The 24,680-nt window shown below is 37.6% G+C and overlaps 1 protein-coding gene across 3 annotated transcripts; it reads right to left on the reverse strand.

Moving 5' to 3' along the window:
* Positions 1-257: 257 nt before the first annotated feature.
* On the reverse strand, positions 258-24,380 carry GKAP1 (G kinase anchoring protein 1). Of its 3 annotated transcripts, none has more exons than XM_082336033.1 (12): positions 24,213-24,380; positions 17,786-18,049; positions 16,863-17,006; positions 9,739-9,816; positions 8,013-8,142; positions 6,923-6,945; positions 6,064-6,216; positions 5,559-5,660; positions 3,405-3,468; positions 1,846-1,916; positions 870-947; positions 258-544 (listed from the first exon to the last, which is right to left on the reverse strand). In XM_082336033.1, the coding sequence occupies exons 2-12, from the start codon at positions 17,996-17,998 to the stop codon at positions 497-499; spliced, it is 1,104 nt and encodes a 367-aa protein (XP_082192159.1). In that variant the 5' UTR covers positions 17,999-18,049; positions 24,213-24,380; the 3' UTR covers positions 258-496. The 3 variants fall into 3 exon arrangements, with proteins under 3 accessions (XP_082192159.1, XP_082192161.1, XP_082192160.1); XM_082336035.1 differs by having other exon boundaries at positions 258-542; positions 867-947; XM_082336034.1 differs by lacking the exon at positions 24,213-24,380 and having other exon boundaries at positions 17,786-18,721.
* Positions 24,381-24,680: the final 300 nt, after the last annotated feature.

Below are 24,680 nucleotides of genomic sequence, written 5' to 3' on the forward strand. Positions count from 1 at the left end.
AATGTCCTCATGATGTCCTGTACAAGGAGAGGAAATAATGATACTTGACTTTTTTTTGAAAAACAGAACTGGATTCAGCAACAGCAAGATGCTTGTGCATGAGCTGTCCCATTTTCAGTTTTGACATGATGAAACTTTGACCATTTGCATACTAATGGTTTTGGATCTTAATAGTCATTAAATAGATTCTTCTTAATTGAGAAATTGTGTGAAAGCAAGAATTCAAACATAGAAATGGAAGAGTAAATTTTATTGAACGATGAAAAACTAATGGCATTACAGTTAGTTTCAGCTCTCCTGGAATACTATTTTTCCAATATTTCTGTAGCAGAAAGTGCAACAAATCAATTATTCAGACTGTTAAACAAACTAGTAATTGTTAATTTCTCTTCAAAACCTGCATAGTTGAGCAGTTGTACAACAAATATATAAATTTCTGCAAAACCCTGAAGAAAGATTGGATGTTTTTTTGCTTTGAATCTGGTGGCAGAGGAGATCACCTGCACTGGTCAGATTCTGAGTGCCTTTTCCCTTTTTTCCCACTCTGTAAGAAAGAATTAAAACAAACCTTTAGTTAATATACTAGACATGACACTTTACATCTGCAGTTACTTTGTATATTAAAGTAGTATAAATTAACAAGGAAAAACCTCAGGAGTTAAGTTGCATACTTCTGTTAAATTATACAACTATTACGGGACTTTATTGTCCCACTGTGCTTTATTGCTATTGTGCTTTATGAACCGATTTTTTTTTTTTTTTTTTAAGTGGAGGAATTAGAGCTAATAGGTCAGTTCAGAGCACATTATCCCATCATAGTCTCAGCTCCATCAAGAACAGGTAAACTTAGAAACACAGAAAATAACTACCTGATATTTTGTTAATTCTGCCTGCAGTAGTTTCACTTTGGATCTTTCTTGCTCTAATGCAGCATGAAGTATAGTTACCTAAAACATATAGAATATGAATTTATAAAATATCCTTAACGTCTGTGAGTTTATCAAGTCAATGTTGCTCTTCATTAGTATTGTGTTGGACAAACAGGTAATACATGCTGAGTTCAAGAGTGACTACCACTATCATTGTGCATGAACTGAAAGTACAAGTAAAGTATTCCTTCATGACTTTTATTTCCCAAGCAACATTTACTGGTTTATCTGTATAATGATATAGAAGAGCTATAAAGTTAGAAACTCTTCCAACTTTTGGACTCTGCATTAGTTTATTCCATAAGTGTTCTTAACTGATGTAGTATCATGCAACACAGATAAGCTTACTACATCACCCTCAAAAAATAGTAGTGTGTTATATGTAAGACATTTAAGACAAGTCAAGGGCTTAGAACAAATAGGCGCTGTGGACCAAAAGATATGCATAAAAGTCTTGCATACTGTCTGCTACAGTGACTTGCCGACTGACATGTCTTAAGTAATTTGTAGCTCACTTGTGTTCATAAACTTGAGACTAGACATCAAACAAAAAACCAAAACCAAAACCAACCAAAAAAACACCCAGGAAAGAAGCATCTTCTGAAGCACCTTTCTGAGCTTCCTAGCTTGGGTTACCAGAGAATGATACTCCTAAGGTGCTGTTCAGGGCAAAATCATTTCATGCATGCTGAGCTCTGCTGTCTTTCCAGAAACAGTTCTAAGTGAGTCATACTGGAGATTTACATAATACATGTGCTCTGACACAGGAAGTGCAGGGCTAAGGATGAAATGTAACATTTTTTGCTTCAAACAAGTTTTTGTGTCAGCTTCCTCCCTCCCCTGCTCTATCACTGCCTTAAATAAATAGCATCTTTGAAATACCCATGAAATTCTACATTCAGAAATCCTTGCTTACCTGTACAGTCAATTCATTTTTGATAATTTGAGATTCATCAACCTGTAGGAGTATTTCTGCTTTGTCTTTCACTACAGAGAGAGAAAGATACAGCATGAGGATCTTTATAGATTTACAGGTCTTCATCTGCAATAGCACTGTGACATCACTTTATTTCACTATTTTGTGACCTCTAAATAATGCAGTCTTCACTAAAAGAACAGTAGACGGTGTAAATCAAACCCAACCATTAGCTACCAGTGCCATTAGTAGCAGCTTGAAAAGTTCTGGAGATTAAACCCCAATGTTGCACTACTTAGCCACGCTTAACCCTGTAAGCAGCATGGATTTTAGAGATATCCATTGTGAACGAAGTCCATCAGAAAACTGAATTTTGTCAATGAATGAAGATTTTGGGATCATAAGTTTCACATACTAGCTCAATCATAGCTATGGAAACGTCTATTTACTCAAATATGGAGATGTTTAAACTATTTAGCTAGTGTCTGTGAAATATCTGTGGATAACTTAAAATTCTCAATATGAAGAAATGAAGTTTTTTCAAGGCTCAATTCTGCCGTGAATTCTGCCCCAAAATACAGAATACTCAGTCTGTAGAAAAACAGAAAATTGCTCGTTTTATAGTGTGTTACTATTCCACCAAAAAAAAGAAAAAACCTTCAGAACTTCACCTCTTTCCTCACAAGATGAAAATATTTCATCTTGGCTCAGACACTGACCTGAAGTAGTAAAGTTCCAAGTTAAAACTTGCAACGATCAATCACATTATGAACATTTGAACTAGCGTAGCCAGAAGTTTTGTAAACATACTTTAAAGAAAAAAAAAGAGCTTTTTTAGCTGAAAATTTATTCCAGAGAAGAAACTACATTCAAGAGCTAAATTAAGAAATTGAAAAGCAAAGGCAATTTTGTAACAAATTGGTGTGGCTAGCATCATAGGCTCAAACAACTTCATCAACCAAGATTAGGAATATTAAAGGATAACTATGCATAACAAGTATAAAGATCCTAGAATATTTACATATATATGAGTGTATATATATGAATTTTTTTCCCAAACTTAGACAACAAACTCTGAATTTCATAAAAACTCTGAATAGTGTTATAACAGAAGAAAATTATCACACAGTTGCATATATAATCCTGTGGTTTAGCTATTGCTATTCATTGTGTGGCAAAAGACTTGCTTAGGTGTAGCATGATGTTTCCAACAGTTCAAAGCACAGCTTGCAAAGATGCAAGAACTGAACAGTTTCCTCAAGTGTTTCTAAACAGATATTATGATGAGATCAGTCCAGAACAGATAGCTGTCACTAGCAAAAGAAAGTCTAACTCGACGAATCATTGTATCTAAAGCATAACTGAACAGTTTATATTTCAAAGAATGCAGTACTGTGTGGGCCACCAAATGCTGTAGTTCACTGGAGGCGCTGCAAATTAATAGCTGCTTAGTTCTTTATAGCTGTCACTGAGTCAAGTAATTTTTAAAAAGCTGCTTTGGAAGTTCCTTCCATGCTTTAAAAAGAACTTTTAAGTTTCCTGATAAAACTCTTACTTACTTTCACCTTCTTGCATCATCTTCAGAAGCTGTGCATTTCTTGCTTTGACTTCTTTATACTTCGCCTGTATTAAAGAGATTGAATTATTACATGTGTACCCTACTAAAAAAAAAAAGTGTTCTATAAAATAATCATCACTAAGAGTCAAACTTAAGAGTTTAAAATGATGACTTCTGCAGAGAATCTAATCATAGCATCATAGAATCACAGTATCATTTAGGTTGTAAAAGATCTTTAAGATCATCTGTGTCTTAATTAAACCACAGCCCAAGTAAGGAATACATGATAGAAGTGGATTAATAACAGCGTCAAGAAAAAAAGGCAAGCACAAGGCTTAGGGCAAGTTAGAATAAGAAAGTTATGTCAGTGTGTTGATAGTGCAAGAATCACCATTCAGGTCTGCCTGAAGTATATAGGCCTGTTGCATCAAGGGCTTTGTGGTTTCTCCCCTGAAAAATTACGACGATTGTAATGCACTTTCTAGATACCAAGATAATATGAACAGTTTCCCATATTACTTGGCAAGTAGGACAAGACCCCACTGCTCTACAGATTATTTTATTCAGCAGTTATGGTTATTACATTACAGTTTCTTTCCTTTTCAAGTCTTACTTACTTACAGTACAGTCTTACTTACTTACTTACAGTTTACTACTCAAGAACCTATTTTTGCTTTTTTTCCAATCTATCTGATATCACCACACTTTCTTCGTAAGTCAGTCGTTTCCCTAATTGGCCACCAATGTCAGTTCTAGCCATGTATCTTAGCTGCAAACTTGTTTTTCCTGTCACAAGTCTCTTCATACAGTTTGCTCTTGTAGGCTCTTGTAAAAAGTTTAATTTCAGACATACTCTTTGTAATAAAGAAGCTACCATCTTCCACTTTGAGTATCACACCAGTCCTTGAGGATAATTAAACTTATATATAAGCCAGACCTTTCATGGCCACCTAAAACTGTATTAAAGTCTCTGGACAAGTTCATAAAATTAAACAGCTGTCCATCACCTCACCAGTATCCTTATGCATAGTGTTTATTCTGTCAAATGTAATCAAGTGCTGATAGTGGTAAATATGAATGGTTTTATACTTTAAGGCATCACCTGGGAATTCCAACTGTCGTACACAGTGAAAACGGCTGTTAATAAAGTTCACGTCTCTATTACTACAAGTAAAAGTACTTCTTTGAAGCATCAGAAGACTCCCCATCAGTCAACCTGCTCAGTCTACCTTAAGCAACGAATAAAAACAGTAATAAAATAATTTAAAATAATTCTATGCTGCTTTACTGTATTTTCTTTCAGTGCCAGTTCCTCATGGCAATTTTCCCCTTTTTGCTCTAGATACTATCCAGACAATGCTAACATGGTCTGAAAACAGGGAGACAGAGACATTTTCTCTAGCTACTCCAGAGAATTGCTATATAAGCAATACCATGTAATTATTAACAAGCAAAGCTTGCTTTTTTCCTGGTGTGTTTTAGCATATGGTGAATCTGATTTCCAATTTCACTTGTATGTAATAGGAAAAGATATAACAAAATACAGGACTCCATTCTTGTTATGCTGCAGCTTTAAAGGAACTTCTCTTAAACCTGACAAAATATTCATTGATTTCTTTAACCACTTCAAATATTGGACTGAATCTACAAAAAATTCCAACAATATGTAGTTCTTAAATGCAAGAAAAGCTAAGTAGAATTTAAAAAATAAATAGGTTGGAAAAGACCCAAGAAACTCCAGCTTCCTGCTCAAAACAGAGCTAACTTCCAAGGCAGATCAGATTGCTCAAGATCTTGCCTAGTCTTAGATTACATCTTTATTTTTTTTGACCATGAAAACAGCAATACTAGAAATACTAGAAAACAATACTACAACAACAATACTAGCAATACTAGAAAACAAGTAGTGACTGATATGCCAGATATGAAGTTTATTTCTGGATGCTTTGTCTTGATTCTTTTGATTATTTTTAGATGCTTACCAAGAAAGACTGCTTCATGTGGTACTGAAGTAATAATTTGCTCTGTAAATACATGATCTGTGGCCAGTCTAAATCATCTCTTCAGATTGGTCACATTTTAATAAATACTTTGTTTCAAATGTTTAATAATGTTAAACTTTGTCTACTATTTGAAGGTATTATCAGCTACATACCTCCCACTGAGTTATTATATTTTTCAGTTGCTGAATTTCTGCATCTTTCTTTTCAAGCTCGAGCTTTAGGCGTTCTGTTTTTCCATCTTTCAAAACACTCTCCTATAAGCAAGAAAACATCACTTCTTAATAATTTAGTCATATGAATTCGGTTCTTGGGAAAAGCAACTTATTTGCTTGTTTGAGAAGAGAATTTTTGATCAAAACTAAAGAGGTATATGTGCATAGATACCAAAAGAATAAGAAATGCGGTAATAAATATTGGCATTTTCTGTGGAGCAAAAATTATTTCAATCAATCACAAGTGTTTCATGTTAAAAAATTAAGTCATTTAAATACCTCTTCAGATAGATAAAAATATTACAGTGTTGTGGGGTTTTTTAATTCTTTAAGATTATCATGCTTTTGATTTGCGCTTTCTTCTACTCAGGTGCTGCCTTCTGATCATTGAATAAGCTTCATTAGGCAAACATCTTCACTTCAGAATGACTGCTGTTATACATGCCTGGTTGTGTTCATGAGATGTGCCATTTTCTGTTTCACTGTAATCGGTGAGCTGGACTCTCCTTTTCTCTCTTTCAAGTATTCTGTGAACATCATCTTCCAGCCTGTTGAAAAATCCTCCATCATGCAACGAAGGCTGGGAAGAGTTCGGTTCCTGTCAAAAATAAGTACTATAACATATCTTCCTTTACATATAAGTTAATATTGAGCTAGACATCAACATGTTTAAAAACAATTGCTTAAGTCATGGAAAAGTATTACATCTAGATATTGTTTTATCCTGAGAACACTGTGACTTCCACCCAGACAATATGATACCAGTTGAAGAGCCTAGAAGTTAATTAACAGTTAACATTTAGCTGATGATGAGATTACACAGACGCATGAGGTTGGAATTTAATAATTTTGCACTATCACTACACTAATTTGTATTTTATTTCACTGTCAACTACTCTTCCCTCTAAGAGTTTTAATATTTCTGGACTGCACCGCAACGTAGTAGTATCAATGTAAGTAGCATTCTTATCTATATTATCTATTTCTTATCTATATTTTCTTCTCTTTTGTGTACTACAATTTGTATTTTGTAACATGCTTTCAAATCTGCAAGTTGCATCAAAGACTATCTGAAAACTAAAGCAGCAAGAGGTAGTTCTAAGAAAGCCAATACTAAGTTCTCAGGATAGAAGAACTGCAGACATACGTCTCTATTAAATCTGCATCTGTAAAAATTTCCCAAACAGAAATCGGTCAGTTTCAGAATGTATAACTGATTGTTGCTACAGAAAGTGCCAAAATAATTACCTTGTAAACATAAGAGTTACGGGTTTTTTTATTAAACTAGCTTGAATAAGACTTACCTCATGTTTTTTAGCAAGATTATCTGAAAAGAACAGAAAAAAATGACATCAATAAGTTACTCAAATCTTGTACAGCTGGCTACTGAAACAAGACATTTTGAGAAGTGAGGGAAAAACCCCATCTATTGGAGTTCTTCAACATTAACTCTCCTCTCCAAGTCACAACAAAAAAAGTCATTAGTAAAGCATTAGAAGCCAAGATTATAAACTATGTATTACATCAATCACTGAATTTGCATCTTCTCCCAGATCTTTCAGACTATTTAATCAAAAGCAGCACCCCGTATTTGTTTGCTTCAGTTAAAGTGGAAGGCAATGTCTTTGGTACAGACACATAAGGAATTTGTTGGTTTGTTTCTTTTGAAGTCTACTTAGGCTTTTATAGCACGTATCTCACTGTATACCTGAATGCCTTCCATGCCTTCCAGATTGCTGTGCTTTCTTTTTCCTCTATTCAGATTATTTGGAAATAATGTGTTTAATAAATATTGTAGACTTAGATAAAAACATCCTTAAAAGGAAAACCTTAGTAAACAAAATCACTTTTTTCTTTTTCTAGCATCTACCTTGATTTCTTCACTAAAATTCAGAATCTCTGCTCTATGGACACAGATGAAGGAATTTTAAACGTATAAATAAAGCATATAATGAGCATATGTAAGTTATTTCAATATTTACTTATCTTAATAAAAGCCAGTATCATGAAGAAAGGCAAACAATGACTTGCTATTAACCACGAAACAGAGAAACTCAGTTGCCTGAGGAGTACAAACTTAGTAAAACAAAAGAAAAACCACTTAAGATTTTTAAAAAAGTCACATTAAGAGTGTTCGAGTCCACCACCCACCCCAGGGATACTACATGAAATTATGTTTTCCTTAACCTCTTCTTTTTTCCAGCTAATCTAACTAGTCCATTATTATATAATGAACACTTAGCTTTTGGACTCGGTAGGACACACTAACTACAACTCATTTAGTGTTTGTTTAAACACAGTATTAATGAACAGAGACAGAAGAGCATTTTGCTGTTAGCACACACACTATGAAAATTCCAAGCAGGACAGCTCATATGGTATGATAAGGCATACCTATATTACTGTCTGACTGAAAGTCTTTCAGAGACACAGTGAGAGGTTTGTCTTTTCCTTGCTGGTTCTTTTTCTCTTTCTTATTCACAGACTTTGACTGAGGTGAAGTATTTTCAACGTTTTCATGTTCCTAGAAGAATAAAGTCCCACTGGTATAATTTTCTTCAATACCCAAATATTTTTTTCCTGAAGCTTTATAAAGGAGAAAAAATAGCGATAATGTACTAAAGGAGATTTTAGCCTGAACAGTAATTTGCAGGCTTCAGATTGCTTTAAAGAGTGCAAGACATATCAGCAATTAAGCATCAATTCTGTTCTCTGAAGTAGAGCATTGCTCTTCACTAAACAGCGAATGAACTATCAGCCTAATACTTCCTCAGTCACCTACATCAAATTTTACCCAGAAACTCGTAAACTGAGAATGTATGATAGTCAAATGTAGGAAGGCAGAGTGCTAGACAATGCAGGTTAGCACTTTCTTTACAAAACACAGGTCTACTGTACCTTCTTTTTATTCTCAAAATATGCTTACTCGTTCAGTAGAAGTCGAGAGCTATTAGTGTGCAGCAATGCTCTACCAATTGACCTTACTCCTATTGAAATCAGACAGCCTGGTACATGATAGCCCCATTTGAACCAGAGTCCCACCTCCCCACACATCTACATTAACACTCTTAGCAAATTATCAATGAAATGTCTCAGTTGTTAAAAATAATCTTAAATACTCATTAATTAAATATTTTAATTAAGATTAAAAATAATCTTAAATGTTAGAAATGTTTCTTCTTAAGAAAAAAATTGTTATATAAAAAGCAAAGATGGAAATGGAGAGCTCTTCTTCCATAGAAACACAATTTGTTCAGCATACTCATATACTGTATATTTTGAATACATAGTATATATTTTAAGTTATTCAGAGGTAATTCTCAAAAAGTCTACAAATGATGCTATGCTACTATGCCTGAAGATTGTTTTCACTTTAAAAAAAGAACTTTTAGTATGTAAGTTAAAAATTTATCCTTGGTTTTCAAGAACTATGGTACTCTCCCCCCTCAAAAAACTGAATTTTTATTTCTTTATGATGCATAATTATATTTAAATTTACATCTTTTCGTAACATTTCATTGGCTTCTGATTTGTTGCAAATAAGAAGCAACTTCCAGTTAGAAATAAAAATTTCATCTAAGCATAGTTTTTCAGAACAATTCTTCAGTGTTCCATAAGAATCACTCAGAAAACAGCATCCTGACCAGCTAAGAAAATGTACAGGGCTTATTAGAACTAAAATATTTATACTCAAAACAGAAAAAAGATGTTAGTAAAAATCCAAATGATTCAACCATAACTAACACTTTAAAGCCTAAGGAGGAGACAGTGCTTTGATTCTTGTACTCTTCAAGTGTGCTGGATTTTTTCTGAGGAAGGTGAGGATCTCTTGTTGTACTCTTAAAAAATTTCAGCGCATTTATATGCTAGAAAATTGAAAAAGTAAAACTAATTTTCCACCTTTACAGGCCAATTAAAAAAAACCAAAACAAACTGCCCAATACTATTATATATGGTTTTATTCAAATCCAATATTTCTCTGAACTCTTAAACATCTGAACAGTGTAAGCAAATAATTTACATGAAGAAAATGGTACTTTTAGGAGTTTTTTTGCTTGATTTTTAAAATGCGAGCCTCAAACTTGTACAGCTTTTACATTAGGATGAATTCTGCAAATACCTTTTTGTGCTCTTCGTATTCCAGTTTGCTTAGCAGCAATGCTTTTTCAAGATCAGCTTCAAACATTTCGGATGTCAGCTGAAGAAACAAAATTAACATATTTAATGTGACTAGGTTTTTAAAAAAAAGGGCAGACAAAACCACTAAGACCACGCTAAAATTTCACTTTCAATACACGTATCACTACAATTGCCAAAAAGCTAAGTTTCACTGATGTGACATACGGCATTATTAACAGCTAATATACTTTTCTGTACCCTAAGTAATAAAGTATCTAGCTTCAGGAAACTTTGTGATGGATATAAGCATACACTAAGTTGTGCACATCTTTATGTAATACAGTTACCACCTTCATGATTTCCTTACATGACCTTCTTTAAAATAATTTTTATTTTTAGTCTGAAACATGAAAATGGTCATTGTAGACCACCAGAAATTCTAAGTGCTCATCCATTGCAGAGAAAAGATTAAAGTAAGTGCACTAATTTTTTTCTTAAAAGGAGAGCAGAACTAAGAAAACCTGAATTATTTCAAGATGTTTTCTCTTTCATGTCTGAGAAAAGTAAGTACGTAAGTCTTCTTGGGATATGGAAAGAAAATTTGAAGCTTTCTAGGTGTGAGCTATTAAGAAAAAGAACTCGGAACAACACAACATGAATGAAAGATGGGATATCTCTTTTTTCTTGTGTTATAGGAAAGTGCAGGAAAGTCTAGCTCCTGCTGCACAGAGGGCTGAAGGATTTAACTGAGTAGACCAGTAACAGCAACAGTTCAATGAAGCCAAAATAAGAGCTTTACCTAGAGGATATAGATGCTATAGTTGAGGTAGATAGCAGATAATCTAAATGCATAAACAGCTAATAACCTATGTTACTGTTTACAGCAAAGTTAACTAAGATCAAGTTGTTCTGAATGCAAAACTCTGTTCCTTTAAGGTCTACTGTCTTAAGGAATCACTACAATCCCGTGTGATGTGCTGCCAAATGGAAGACTTTTTCTTCATCATAGCTCTCTCCTTTTCATGCCCTTAACTGAAATATTAATTAGTAAAAATAATTACTTTAACCATTGTTTTCTTGTTCTTTGAATTTAAAAATTGAGGTATTTTTCATTCATTCCAGAATAAACTACAGTAGCTGTTACAGTGAATAAATGACTTAAGTGGTCTTAATGCAGTTTGCTCAAACTGGGCTGCGTGACGTACGCTAGCTTTCTTGTCTATAGGAACCACGTTCTGAAAAAAACCTTACAAGTTCTCATATGCTTTACATATGCCTAAAAGTGATTTATTATATGGTGTAAGAGCACACACATTCTTCCTAATTGTTCAACAATTCATAAGATCAGTCTTGCATAAGAGAAAACCAAAGAGTGGCTTCTAGGTTTTGCCACAGTAAGCCAGCCCTTTTTGAGTGGTTATTTCAAACACAGTAAAATAGTGCTCTCAGCATAAATTGCTACAAGATCTCACGTAGACTTTGGGGTGCTGTCATTCCTAGCTTTGTGTTTGGTTTGTGGTTCAAGCTTAGCATCGACTGATTGCACTGGGAGTCACTGGCAAGGTTTTTGTAGCAGGGGAGGCAGGGAAGAGCCACGGACCTGCTGCGGCAGCCAGGCTGGAGGCGCCTCAGAACCCCAAAGGCCTGCACGCATGGGTGGGAGCGGGGCAGCCGCCCCAGTGGCGGACAGCAGGGACCGAGCTTCACCAGAGTTACCGATGGAGGGGCCCCTGCAAACGGACCCCCGACTCCTGCGCCCCTTTGGCCTGCAGCAAGGGGAAAGGAGAACAAAGACGGGGGAGGAGAGCATTTGCAGCAGCAAGGGGTGTTTTTTTCCTTAAGTGCTTGTTTTCTTTCAGCATCAGAATCAGTAATTAGGTTTGAAACTGACAATAAACTAAATTGACTGAAATTCCCCAAAAATCAATGAACTGTTTTTGCCCAAGTGTTTTAGGCATTTAGCAGTGAGATCCTGCTCCTCTCAGCCCCCTGAATCTTGAATTCTGACAGAGAATGAAGCCTCATGTGGAGGGTGTTAAAGTCCTCATCAGCTGTTGCTCATGTACCAGCTTATTATATCACTACTACCACTTTAGGAATAGAAACTTGATAGGGTCTGTGTATAGCTTTTTAAAAATAATTTGTTGTATTAAGGGCAGATACAGACAAAAAAGGTAAAGGAAAAGCGGGAGAAGCCATGCCTGTGTTGGTGTAATATGTGTTAAAGGAAGAATCAGTTAAACTATCTTGAGGCCCACAACAGCACCACTCTTAGAATTAGCAAGAGATGGTAGTTAACACTTACAGGAGGTCCCTGTAATAGGAAGAAGAGGTAAGGTATTCTTTTGAGATGAAGATGAGAAGTGTTGGAAGCTTATGAAAAGTCTGGTTTGTTTGTTGTTGGTTTTGTTTGTGGTTTTTTTTTTTTTTTGTTTTTGTTTTTGTTTTGTTACGGGAAAGACTGGGGACTAGCTGCAAAGTGGGTTCAGCAGACTTGAGAATGCCAAATTCCCAAACAAAATGGCATTATTCCACCTCTATGGTAATTTTTTGAAAGGTCTGCTTGACAGAATACCTTGTTTAGTCAAGGTTGCATCAAACGTCGATTAGTGCTTTGAACTCTTCTGCTGTCCCTATGTTGTTTTTTTCATAAAATCATGCTGACTGTATCATAAGATTTAATAAAAGCATCTCTTTTCTGAGCTAGAAAAACTGATTGGCAGGAAGGTTCAAACTTCAATTGGCACATGCTTATCCAAGAGGATATCCATAGCTTCCCTTGTCCAGTAATACAATATTGATAATGAAGAGGTAAATTTTAAATGGCGTACTGCAATGGAGGGTGATATTCGCCGCTGGGTGAGAAACAGCATCTCCCTGCTTCCATAGAGGTCAGCTCCACAAAGAGCATCTTCCAGTTCATGAAGAGTTCCTCTTTTTGTATTTGCCCTCCACATTACCACACTGCTTGGCACTTTCCTTTTAAAGGATTATTAACATTTGTCTTAACTATGCAGCTATTACGTAAATAGCATGGTCTTTCTTCAGCAAAGCTTTTAAGAGAATCACTGTAAGAGCTTTGTGCATGGGTCTCAATTTCTTATGACTGTTAGGCGTACTCCAGAGCTTGCCTATTGGATGTGCACTCCCAGTACCTATGCAAAGGAACTCATTTCTAGATTTTTGTTTATAGGTTTAAGTGGTAGTGACCCCATAGCTAGCTATTCTGCGACAGTCAGGCTGTGCATAGGAGCAGGACTGAAGGTGCTTGGGAAACTATGGGGGAGATGACTGGCTTTGAGAATATTCAGGTCTAAAGCTTTCAACTCAGCTGCCTATTAGAAGTAGTGACCTTTGTATAGCCAGCTTTGAACACTCTGTCTTGCCCTGAACTGAATGGCTGCTAGGTAAGTAAATTATGATAGGGTTATTGTTGTACTAGAGATCGCATAATGCAATTTTTCTGCAGTTGTTTAATAGTTATAACAACATTGTGGTAGTACTAATTCTTGATAATTATTTAGGAGCTTGTGTGCTAAATTAGCACTTTCAGACACACAAAGGTAAAAATCCTAAGTTCATCTTTCTTGTGAGTTTACCTTATTTTTGTGTGTTAATTGCTCTCTTTTTGGTAGTCTGTTTTTTTTTAATTCCCATTTCCTTTTTCATCATGTTCATGTCAAGTTTTTCAGTGTAGCAGACTACAACGCCTAATTTTGAGTAGACAACTGTTGGGTAATCCCTGCATACACATATGTGTACCATGCAACATCCCCAATAAAAGCAAGGCAGCTTCAGTGGGATGGAACAATGCAGATGTACATCACTCTGCAGTCGTGCTTTTGGCACAGTCATAGGAAGGGAAAAAGAAGAGCTTAGAGGATGAACATCCAAAATTTTATTTCAAGTCATTTAGCATTTGAACTACACAGAAGCTAGACAAGTGCTTACCCAACTTCCTCTTGGGTTGTTTAGAGAATACAACCGAATGGGCCATGTTTTGAACAAGTGTGAGGAAAAACTACCTGTGGCCCTCAGTAATGTATCAGTTTAAGAGTCCCTGTGCTCAGATTGACGAGACAGATGATTGCTCAGCAGATTTTCCTTTTCAGACCTACTCCAAAGCATATGCTTTTCTTCACTCATTACTACGCTCAGAGCATCAAGTCTCTAATACTTGTACCTTGTACCTGTAATCAAATTTACCTTAAGATCATAATTCTTTAAATCAGAGTTATCCATGGATGCTTCAAATTATGGTTTTACAGAACATAACAAATAATAATTTAACAGAAGTGATACACAAACACTGTACTGAATGCATAAGCTGAAATGGAACTGTTATGACAAATTGGGCAACAAGATTACAGGACAATAGGACAAGTTATTACTGAAACTGTTGGTGATAATATGAAATAGAAAAAATAAAAGCATAGCTGTGGATATTGAAGGCTCATGGTTCTTTGTGTGACACTAGCCTTTACTTACTAATTTTTATTTCAGGGTCACAAGTGCTTTCCTACCTTCTTAGTAGGCTACTGCGGAAATCAGTGGGGACTCACAGACCTCTATTAATCTCCTTAAGAGCCTAAAACTGCATACGCTATAATTAAACTGAATTCCTCACCATTTTTACTTGTGTCCTTTTTTCCCCCTCATATTAAGAAAAAACAAGCTAATACACTGCCTGCCTGTAATACATACATGGGCAGCATCTACAAACAGTGAAATAACAGTTTTAAAAGGAATCTTACTGATTATGCATATTTTATTGAGAATATCCTAATGAGACATGCACTCCATGTTATATAGTTTGAGCCATGGCAAACATATTGATTGTTGTTCTAAGACAGGAATCAGAAGTAGCCATTTTTTTTTCCCACTCATCAGATTCCAACAGTCACATTTTTAAGAGTTTCTGGGTAAAGTTAAAGGTAAGTTTAAAGCCATTTGGGCAACTTTTTGGCACTTTAAGATCTAAAACCCAATCCTTTAAACCATTTATGAACCAAAAAAGTTCACTGTAACCTCTATGGTTGACTCAAAACCTATAATGTCAAAGTCATACCAGTAACTTGAAACAAAGTTTAATGATTTCATGTTTACAAAATATCAACACTGCAATCTAATAGTGTCAACCACTTCAGTAAATGTTTAGTGTAGCAAAAGAAAAGTTAAGACAAGATTTGTTGGAAAAATATTCACAATCTACACTGTACCTCCATTCTTTATGCTCAGTCCACTGTGACCACAGAAAGCTGTTCAATATGTAGCTGTGCTGCAAAACAGTCTATTCTTCAACCTCAAGAACTGTCACAGCATTTGGCTATTCCTTTTTCTCATAAAAAATGGGACAGAGATGTCTTTAGAACTATAACTATTGTATGTTACAATTACAGTAATTGCTCTAAAGTTATTTTTAAAATAAAAGAATCCCAAGGTAACTTCAGAGCCGATATGTCAGTAAGACTGAAATTAGTAAGAATTGATTGTTTATAACTGAGTTTACTTTGTCTGACCATTTTGCCACCCAGTAATTAGACTCTAAAATTCTTTTCTGCCTAAAATAATTGCTTCTTACCACATAGAATAAAAAACCTGCAAGTACCCAACAAAGCAAATCTGTACCTTAAAAAGTAATTCTGAAGTTAATTAGATGTGGAAATTTTCAAGAAGATTATTAGGTCATTACTCCACTCCTAGGACAACCATCTAGAAGCCTGTGAAGTTAAGAATTTGGCTATACTCCGTTTAAAGAAGCACCTATACCAAAGTATTAGCAACATACAAAATAATCAAGAATGGTATCCTAATGTCAGTCTTTTGTCAATATGGCTTTCTGTACCGTCTCTTAATTAGAACAAGAAGCAGTTCAATACCATCTTTTTTGGTGAGACGCAAGTTGAAAATTTCTATGTAGAAGAAAATATCATCCTAGTAGATGCCAGCATAGAAGTTCAACAGCTTCATGAAACACTTTTTAACTCCAGTTTGTGTCACTTATTAGCAATTTGCCTTGAAAAAGTTTGTGCAAAGTTAAATACTCTGAAGGGCATCTTCAAGCATAACAAGACAGCCCAAACTATTATCCACAGTGAATGAGTGCATAGCAGACAATTATTTAAAAGAAATCTAGAAAGAAGCGTACCAAAACATTTCTTTAAGGACCATCTGAAAAAAATGGACTAAAACAAATTCTTTCTTTGTCCATCTATGCTATTTTGCTCTAAAATAGTTGAAGTACTGCAAACAATTCAGACAATTCATATAATTTAAAACACCATACAAGAAAATCACTATACATTCTTCAGTATCAAAAAGGAGTATTTTAAATGCTCAATTCAAGTCAAGAACCAAAAAGGCAAATTTTAACTGTAAGTGGTCTTCCTAACTGACATCACAAGGACAGCAAACTATCTTATTGTATTTGTTCAAGGTGAAGATTATTTTACTGTTTTGGATTAAGTGCATTTCGCTGTGTAATTTCTGTTTGTGGTAGCTTTGGCAAGAAGAAACACAGAGAAAATACTACATTCGCCTTCATACAGGCACGGTCAGACTTTGCTTTATCTCTATGGTATTCTTCAAGTGTTAATGAATGCTACTAACAATATTATTGCCAAAAACATGTTCTAACATTAAAAGACAGAGGTTCTTAGACTGATAGGACTACCCTAGTGTGATAAAGGACAGTTAGCACTCAGAGTTCAAGTGCTCTTTGTTACCTAGAAAAGAACTAGTTATTTCATACCTAACAAAACTTACTAAACCTGGTTTACTTGTATACCTTTATGTTGCTCCACCAAAACATCCCCAGCTTTGCTCCCACCACAGCATTTCACCATCCTTCCATGGAAGTATTTCTACTTGTTGTCCAAATGATACAAATTCCTCTTACCACACACCAGTATTGACAGTCCACCTATGAGGTGTGCAAAGAGCAGCATGTGCTGGCTCTAAACTATATTTGACAGATGTGGCCTGACTTTCCACTGAACCCTTTCCTTCTATGTGGCAGTATTTTGCTGCTTCCTCTCCAGCCATCTCTCTTTATCCATGAGATTTAACTTCATGGAGTAACACATTTCAGGAAAGCCAAAGACAGCTAAATACAGTAGGCTGTACCTGCTCATCTCTTTGTCTCCACTCCTGCCAGTTTTCTTCCTGAGAGTCCTTCGGCATTGCAGTGTGCAGCTTTTGTTCATGCTGAGACAGACAGCCTCCATGTGAAGATTTCTGAGGAATCTTTTTAAAAGCAAGGTTTCTGAGCTGAAAAACAGTTAGTTTTAACATTAATCAAAATGTTAACAAGTATACAGAAACAGTCTCACCAGACTAGCTAAGCCACTCTCCATGATATGTGAAAAGTCATGGCAGTCAGGTGAGGTCCCTGGGGACTGGAAAAAGGGAAACATTGCAGCCATTTTTAAAAAGGGTAAAAAGGAGGACCCTGGGAACTACTGACCTGTCAGCCTCACGGGGGGGCCAGGGTGGGCAGGACGGGACGGGACAGAACGGGACATGACCAAACCTCTGGATTTAATAGATTAAAGGGCTGGAGTGATGGATAAACCTGAAAATTACAACTTAGGAAACCAAATTTTAAAGCTTTTCTGACAGAGCAGGTAGGTCTAGCTATCCCCTAAAAAGAAAAAAACCTTGAAAGCACCTTTGAATTTTAGCATGCTGGCTGTCCAAGCAGGCAACTACAACTGACTCCCTACAAACCTCTGAAAACAAGTTGTTTCCTAGCAAATACTTTTTAGAAAGGTCATTCCCTCCATCAGAAATTAATTATTCAAGTGGTACTGTCAAAAAAGTAAAACGTAGAAATTTATTCTCTTTAAAAATTTTCAACTTGTATAGTAGGGAGTATCCTACTTTTATATAGAGAATTCTTAATAAAGCTAAGAAAAAAAAGAATTGCCGTTTCTGTGACTAAGTAGCCTTTTTTTCATAAAAAACTCAAAATAATGACTTGTCAGGGACAGCAAAAGTTATTTATCAGATAACAACCTTACCCACTACTGAAAATATAATCACTTCACCTCATTGGCCTCACTCTGCTGCTGTTCTTTCTTTTTTCTCCTTTTCTTTCTTTTTTTCTCATTTGTAGATGATTTTCCCCCTGAAGCCTGAAATTTACTGGCACCTCGTCCACTTCTTCCTTTTCCAGGCTCTGAATCAGTATCGCTTTCGACTTGTAGTAGAGCAAAACGAGATGCAGTGGTAGGAACTGAGCTGATTACAGCAGATGCCATTGCCACATCTGAAATTGTACTGAGCTGGCTTCTTTTTAGTTACTAGGTTTCCTAGGAAAGTAGCACAGAAATAAGAATGAAAACAGTGTTTGACCAAACAATCAACAATTCATATCTGTTAGCTGCGAAACTAGTGCCAAAAAAACTCCCAGAACTCAGTGTTATTTCTTTATATTTTTACTAAGTTGTATTATCTTAAGTATTTGAACAAGAACTACAAAAGGACAGAATAATCTATAAAACAACAGTTAGTTTAGGCTAATACATTTGTCCCTGAGAGATTATATTTGATGGAAAAAACAAGTAGAAGGCTCTAAAAGCTGGCCTTCAAAATCTGGAGGTGGAGAGGGAGGGAGATACAGGAATAGCGTAGTGCTCCAAAACTGTTTCAGATGCTACCCTTGCAGCCTGACAAACATATGATTTGAGAAAGAAAGCAAGTAGATATTATGCATATGCAGGCTCCAGTTTGGGGTAAACAGCTTTATTTCTTATTTTACAAGTAGTACCATTTCAGTCCCAATCTACTGGAGATTCAACAAGCAGTCTACTCCACAGCAAGATGAGCCCAACATTGTGGCTGGTACTGTTTTCAAACATTAGGCTCACGTGTTCTTACAGCACAACACAGAGGATGCCTTGGAGGAGGCAGAACTGGGAAACATACTTAAGCCTTCCACTGCCCCCTGTAGCTATAACCAATGTGCACATCCCCATGACACAATTCCAAAGTACAAAACATTTATCTACTGTAAAAGTTAGTTTTTTGGCATAGGAATGTTTGGCTAACTGCAAATTTTCCATGCAAAGTATAGTGGATTAGAAGACTGAGAGTGATGTTATTTCATCAGTGATTATAAATTTTGTAGAAAACAGGTGTCTAGCGATGCTGATGTCCTATGATAGAGAGGTGTAGTGAAATAATACATACTTTTTGAAAGTGCTGTTTGAAAGGAATCCTTACAGTTTGACAACAACTGTAAATTTTAGAAGTTGAAGTGTGTTGCTTGTTAACTACTATTACAGAAGAACATAAGAATCTACGGAAGTTTCAAGAGATTGTTTTTATCGCTGAATTACAAACTTTCTCAAGGACAAACCTGTACAGGTGCTCTAAAGATGCTCCATGCTATGTTACCAATGCTATGGTAAATGGTCACCATTATGACCATTACCCAAAAGAATTATTGAAAAGGAATATTACATTTCATTTCTCAGAGGTGAAAGAGAATGAGCAAGTAAGCTGGTACCGTTCTTATTCAAGTTTACCGAAGACAAAGGGTTACAGTGAACAGCATTCTTCTCATACAAAAATTACCCTACTCTATTTCTTTCAAAAAAGGAATATGAAACTGGTTGTATCCTAAGAATAAAACAAACTTGACATCAAATTGCCAGTCCACCTGATGCTGATGTTCACACTCTCTGATCAGACCACAACCATGGATCTAGAAAAACCACATAAGTCACATCTAAAGCACCATAAGTAATTAGTATTGTTACTCTCTTTAAATGATTAAATAACAAGGTAAGTTTGTATTTTCCTGGTTTTGTGTCTGTGTTTTTAAATGCATTTTAATACTCAATAACGCCATAGTTATCCTGCTTAAAAGCTTAGTTACAGCTGAGAGATGTTGTGCTATTACTACTTGAACATGCAGTAAATTGAAACCTGAAACTCAGAGAAAAGATTAAAGATACATGTTCATAGAAAAATAGCACCAAAGATAAGTGCTCAGTTATGCTATAACACGAACTTACAGTACCGGATAGCGCTCTTGGCAGTACACCAGACTATAACAGGCTTAATACTGGAAGTGTGTAAACCCCACTACTGTATGTGGCTTAAAAAAAAATCAGTGCACTGCAGGATGACTCTTGTCAGTCAAAAGCTTGGCGCTTTCAGTCTCTGTCTACTTACTGCAATATATTTTGGTTTTCATATAGATAGATAGACAGATAAACAGCACAAAACCGTCTTTATTAAGTTGTCAGCTGTTAATGGTGCAAAATACTTCTTTTTGCCCATACAATTTGAAAACATTTCATATTTTCAAGTTGCAGTAATAGCAGCTAGATCCTTTGGAAATACAATTTAAAAGAAAATATTGTCAAGACACAATTATTAGTCACTCCAGAATAACAGATAAAGAAAGATGAAAAGAGGCTGGAATTAGTTAGCCACAGCAGCTGAAGCTCTCCATCACTATGAAATAAGGCTGCAAACTCCTCTCTCCCTGTTCAACAAATACAACAAAAATACAACAAGTATACTTTTCCTGTCCAACTGTAGTTGGCATGCAATTAAGTGGCCAGCTGACAAGCACATTAAGAAAGCACGATCCATGAAATTCTGCTGTTAGAATTCACTGAAATACTTCAGTGACAACATGAAATTTATTTACGGAAGTTTATTCGTGAATTACATTTGTTTCCACAGAACAGAAAAAAATGGATAGAAATGAGGTTGTAGAGGAAACTGCAAATACATGAGACTATAGATTATTTTTCAGTTATGTCTAGAAGAGTTGTTAACATTGCTAACTCAGTAGGACGTTTCAATATAGCTATTCATATTACAGCAAGATCTAATCATCCCACCTCTGCAACACTTAAAGATGTATCCAGTGATTCACTGTGGCCTACCACCATGCCATGCCTCACATTTTAATACTGCACCTACAATTCTGACAGCCAAATTTTACCAAGTACCTAATATTTCAGTTCCAAGATTTTACTCCCCCCACTTAGGAAACCAATGGACTGATCTCAAAAGCTTTTGGCTAAGCATAGATGCTTGCTACCCCTTTTACAAGATTTTTTTTTTTCCCCTTTAACAGAGAATTACAATTTGAGTTGTTCTTTATTATTAAAGATATGAACAGCCTTAGAAAAATGAAAGCATTGACATTCTTGAGCTTGAGGCTGGGCTCCAAGAGGCTTTTTAATCACACAAAAAAGCATTCAAATACCACAGAGTGTTCCATAATTCCACAGATCAAACTAGGATCTGAAAAATCATTTCAACCTTTACAGTGCTTTCAAGAAAGAGTTTGGCAGTTTGAGAAACGTTATGCGTTCATAACAGTCAGTTGGCCAAAGCCTATCTAAATACAAGACCATTCCTCTCCTTACAATATGGAGCACAGCAAATACATCCAGGAGGAGTAAAAGGAAGCAAAGCATGCTTGTGACATCTACACAGCTCATTAATACTTCAAGTGAGACCACAAGTTAAAAAAAAAGCCCAACAAATGAACATCAGTACTTGGAGCTGTTTCCATGAGTGTCATGCACTAGTGCTAGTCATACACTTCTGAGAAGACTTTCAGTAGTATACCAAGAAGGTAACTAACCCTCCATTTTTATGTTAATGAAAAGATCACTGATAGTGAATTTCAAAGTTGCAACATCACTGTGGCATTGATACACAGCTGGCACCAGTAAATGACCCAGTTTCAAAACCTGCCATTTTGCAAATCACTAGCAGACTATTAGTTCAACTGTCTTGGCAATCTGTTTCAAACTATAAAGTTTGTGAAAAGAGTTCCTACAACGAAAATGACATATTATTCAGATTCATATATCAACAACATAAGACAAGCATGATACACCATATCATTTCGAGGCAACATAAAAGCATTTGTTAGGGCTAGCAAGCAGTAATTTTTTTGGTGCCCTACTCATTCCTAGGTCATACTCTTCTGTAAATCATGTCAGCCTACATGAACAGATAATTTTGGAATTTGATACTAAAGCAATAGATTATACCAAGTTGGCCCCATTTATGAAACATGTATTACTTTAGTGTGTCTGATACAGTCATTTGCAAGCACAAAGTGCTTACTCTACCTCAAGTTCTTGCTAAACAAGAAGACAGTTAAAGATTTAACTTTAGAAAGTTAAATTGTGACATGACTGAAAAGGTATCTTTTTAACTTCAGTTCCCTGAAGCGTACCAAGTATTATTTCAGAAACATGACATCAGTCAATGCCCTGAAGAGCCCGAGTCTCCTTTTAGACATGATGTAACAGAGATTGCAGTAATAAAAGTAACACACTCATCTAGTGTTACCATAACTTGAAATCCCTTTTGTAGCAGTTACTTACATTTACCCACACGTTGCAGGTGAAATAGGTTTTGAAATACTTAAGTTTTAAAAGCTCTACTGTAAACTGTCCAGTATGTATACTAGGAAGAGTTTAACGCACATCCGCAAGCTTATTCTGTTTGAGCATCAGCAGCTTCCTGGCCTGTGAGCAGTTCTGCACATGTGCATGAGTTACCATTTAACTGGCAAGTCTTCAAACACCTCTAAGAAGTAAGCAGTACATCACGATTTAGGAACCTCTAGTCTGACGCCAGTAGTACACCTTTAAGCATCTGTGAAATAACCGCATAGCTTTAAATGTGAAGCTTTACTCTTTCAAGAAAAACACGCTGAAGAGCCCAGTAATATAACCCATTTCTTATTTAACCACTTTCATCATCAAATCAACTGCTAATAGAGATGCGGATTTTAGAAAACTTTGAAAATAGGGTATTGTCATGCTAAACCCACATCCAATCTACTTTTTTCTACCACTAAAATACATATTTATGACAATCTACAATCAATACACGTTCTTAGCAACCACCCGAAGTATTGACAGACTTCAATACTTGCTTGTAAACCTGAAATAACACTAAAATACACAATATACATTTGTAAAGGAAGCAACATGTCCATTCCCTACTGGCACTGATCAACCGTCACACCTTCTGCACATTACATATTGATCTTTGCCTGTTTATACATTTACCACAGCAAGCTCAATCTACTTCTCCTTATCAGTGCATTTACAGGAAGTTTTGCACAGGAGATCCTCCCAGCCAGACAAGCTCTCTCCATTTAAATTGCTTTTGGTTTATGCCATCTGATCAAAAGCTATAAAGCTGCATTAAACTGCTCTAAATCCTTAAAATTGCTTGAAGTCAAGTCATCAGCTTGTCAATGAGCTTCACAACTAACTTCACAGCCAAAAAAAAAAAAAAAAAAAAATACAAACCACCAACAAAAAAAACCTGGTTCAGAAATCTACTTGAGAGGTGCAGCACTGGCACACACAGCAGCAATAAACCCATAGCAGGTAAATGGCGTTGCACAGTTTGAAAGGGGAATATGGTGAATTTACTGCTGTGCCTTGGAAAAAATGATGGTTTTGAGGAAGAACGGTTTTAAAAACATTTTTTAAACTCAGGATTAAAATGTGAAAGCGATCAGGCAAGCCTGACATTAGTTTGAGGACAGAATGCTGACTGACAGTGTAACCTCCCTTATCTTCTTCCTGTGATCCCCACCATCCCCCCCTCAGAAAACAAAAGTTAAAGGAAATTAGTTAAGCTTTAAAGTTAGGAACTTTTATCCAACAAACTTTGAAACTTCACTCTCAATTTACTGTGCATGACTAATCCAACCAATATACTAGCATTCTTAGATATCAATATGTATTAGTAACCTTAAATAACCAGTGGTCAGTGAATATCATGTCCCAAAGAGGTTTTGGCTTCTAATTACGATCACCATTTTCGCCGTAGCTGAATCTTTTTTAATTAACGCACCTCTCTGCAAAACACACAGCCATAAGCCGCGAGCCCTTTTTGTGCCGCGGAAGATAACGAAGGGGCAGAAAACGCCACTTTCGGGGAGAGGCGCCTGCGTTCGCGAGGCAGCCGGGCACGGCCCCCGCCCCCTCGCCCCCCGCCCCGGGCACGGCGTGACCCTGCCCGTGTCGGAGTCGGGGACGCGCGGCCCGACACGTTCACCGCATACGGGAGGCTGGAGAGAACGGCGGCTCCGTGCAGACGCCTAAGAGCCAAGGCAGCGCACGGCGAGAGGCGGGCAAGTTACGTCGGGACACTCCAGCGAGAGCGGCGCCGAGCCTCCCCAGCGCCCAGCGCTGCCAGGGCGGCGAAACCCCCGGCCGCTACCGGCCAACTGCCCCCACCTGCCGCCCCGACGCCCCCCGGGGCCGCGGGCGCCGCTCTCCCGCCGGGGCCCGGCGAGGCCCGCTCGGAAGGAGCCGGTAGGAGGCACGGCCCCCGCCGCCCGGCTGGGCGCCCTCCTTCCCCGCCGCCACAGGCCCGCGACCGCCCGCTTCCCACCGCTGGCAGGGCAGAAGGGCGAGCGGGGGGCAGCGGCGGAGGGGCGGGCGCCCCCCGCGGGACACTCACTCCGGTGGCGGCGGCAGGGAGAGGCGAGGCGAGGCGAGCGGCCGCTGTGCGGGCGGTTGGGCGGGCGGTTTAACGGGCCGGCGGGCGGGGCGGGCGCTGCAGCCGTAGCCGTAGCCGTGGCGGCGGCCGTGGCGCGCGCCGCCGTCCCGCCGGTTTGTTTATGCCCTTCGGCCGCTGGTTGGCTGGGCAGCGGGGCGCGCGCTGTGCTCCCAGCGCTGCGTCACGGCGGCGTTACGCCCGCAGCCCAGCCGCCGCCGGCCGGTACGGGCTCCTGACGGGATCAAAATAACTAGAGGGCGCGGGGCGGCCGGGGGGGCGGCCGCCTGCCCTCAGCCCCCGGGGCGGCCGCCGGGCCGGCGCTGCCCGGCATGCAGCGCGGGAGGGCCGCCGCCGCCCGCCCCGGCGCCGCGTGGGACGTGGTGGCGAGCTGGGACGCGCCGCGCCGCGCCGCTGGCGGGGCTGCGCGAA

The sequence above is a fragment of the Platalea leucorodia genome (genome assembly GCF_965183815.1).
Source record: "Platalea leucorodia genome assembly, chromosome: Z".
Lineage (NCBI taxonomy): Eukaryota > Metazoa > Chordata > Aves > Pelecaniformes > Threskiornithidae > Platalea > Platalea leucorodia.